The 1,376-nt window shown below is 36.4% G+C and overlaps 1 protein-coding gene across 1 annotated transcript in view; it reads left to right on the top strand.

The window, feature by feature from the left end:
• Positions 1 to 328: 328 nt before the first annotated feature.
• LOC118746547 (MATH and LRR domain-containing protein PFE0570w-like) overlaps positions 329 to 1,376 on the top strand; it is a 32,587-nt gene continuing 31,539 nt past the window's right edge. The window contains exon 1 of the mRNA XM_036480392.1: positions 329 to 611. Within this exon, the coding sequence (XP_036336285.1) occupies positions 329 to 611 (283 nt within the window). The remainder of the gene's footprint in view (positions 612 to 1,376) is intronic.

Genomic DNA, 1,376 nt, shown 5'->3' with positions numbered 1-1,376 from the left:
CTATTCCATACGTTATTGTTTTAATGCTTTCTTAGCAAAATAAAACAAAAGTTGTGCGGTTGTGTTGTAGTTGAATTAACGAAAATTCAATTTCAAAAAATGCATTTTTAAGAAACTTCACCACAAAAGATAAGCTGTGTAAGTCGAATCGACTTACATTAGTGTTCTAGGGTTAAAATAAAAAGCTACTCCATTGACATACATACATACAAAAATTACTTACAAATATTCAGCATATAAAGGCATTTAAATATATCATATTTTTCTTACTTCCAATAAAATTAACTAATCTTATATCTTTTTATCACTTTTGTTTTTTTCCAGCACAATGAAATTCGTACTATTACTTTGCATCCTTAGCGCTTTGCTGCTACAAATTCAAGCCTCTCCCGTTCAGCTTGCCGAGCGTCAAGAGCGTGCCATTGCGAGACAACAAGCCGTCAACGATGTAGCACCTGCGGTAGCGCCTGCCGACGAAGATGATGAAGATGACGACGACGATGATGATGACGATGATGAGCCCGATCTAGGCGATCTTGTGGACGATGACGATGGTAAGCGAAATAAGCAACAAAAGCAAATTTTCACAAATCTATTACCAACACACCTATGCAATTATACACAATAACAACACAATTGTTTGGTTTTTGACTAAGCAAACTAGAAAATTGAATTTAGCAATTTGTGTTTCCTTCACCTGCACCAACACCGGATTCCTTCTACATACATATGTATGTATGTATGTATGTAGGTATCTATGTATGTACTCTCTTCAATCAACAACTCATCTTTTCTTCAACTCTAATGCAGTGGCACCACCGCTGATGACTTTGGTGACTTTACGTAAATTGGTTTGTTTGTTTATTCTTCGTTTTCATCGGATTTTATGATTTTCCTTTCAACTCTGCTTTACTTGTTTTGCTATCGTAAGCAAATGTGCACGTATTGTGTCATCTACGACCACCAAGTTGCTACATTTTCATAACAGTAGCGCGTAGTGTTTTTGTCTTTGTTGTTGTTGCTGTTGCTGTTGGAACATTCTTATACTGATTGTAAGCCATTGTTAACTGGAGTTTCAACTTTGAACCGAAATGAACTCAATTCAACTCAGCTGAACTAAACTGAACTTTCAACCAAAGCAGCAATTGTTATCACCAGCACATCTTTCATCAGCACTTTTCTTCGAATTTCTATTTCTACATATCAAAGTGTGTATTATGTAGATATGCATGTATGTACATATGTATGTATGTAGCATCGTTAGCAGCACCGTCACGTATAAGTACACGCACCGCAACCTGACTGTCATGCAACCAAAGCGATAGAGCCAAAAAAAAAAACATTGAGCGCTAGCAATATTTGGCATTTGGTTTGCA

Source organism: Rhagoletis pomonella, unplaced genomic scaffold (genome assembly GCF_013731165.1).
Source record: "Rhagoletis pomonella isolate Grant_MI unplaced genomic scaffold, Rhpom_1.0 Rhpom_scaffold_00010, whole genome shotgun sequence".
Lineage (NCBI taxonomy): Eukaryota > Metazoa > Arthropoda > Insecta > Diptera > Tephritidae > Rhagoletis > Rhagoletis pomonella.
This window is presented reverse-complemented; position numbering and strand designations above follow the sequence as displayed.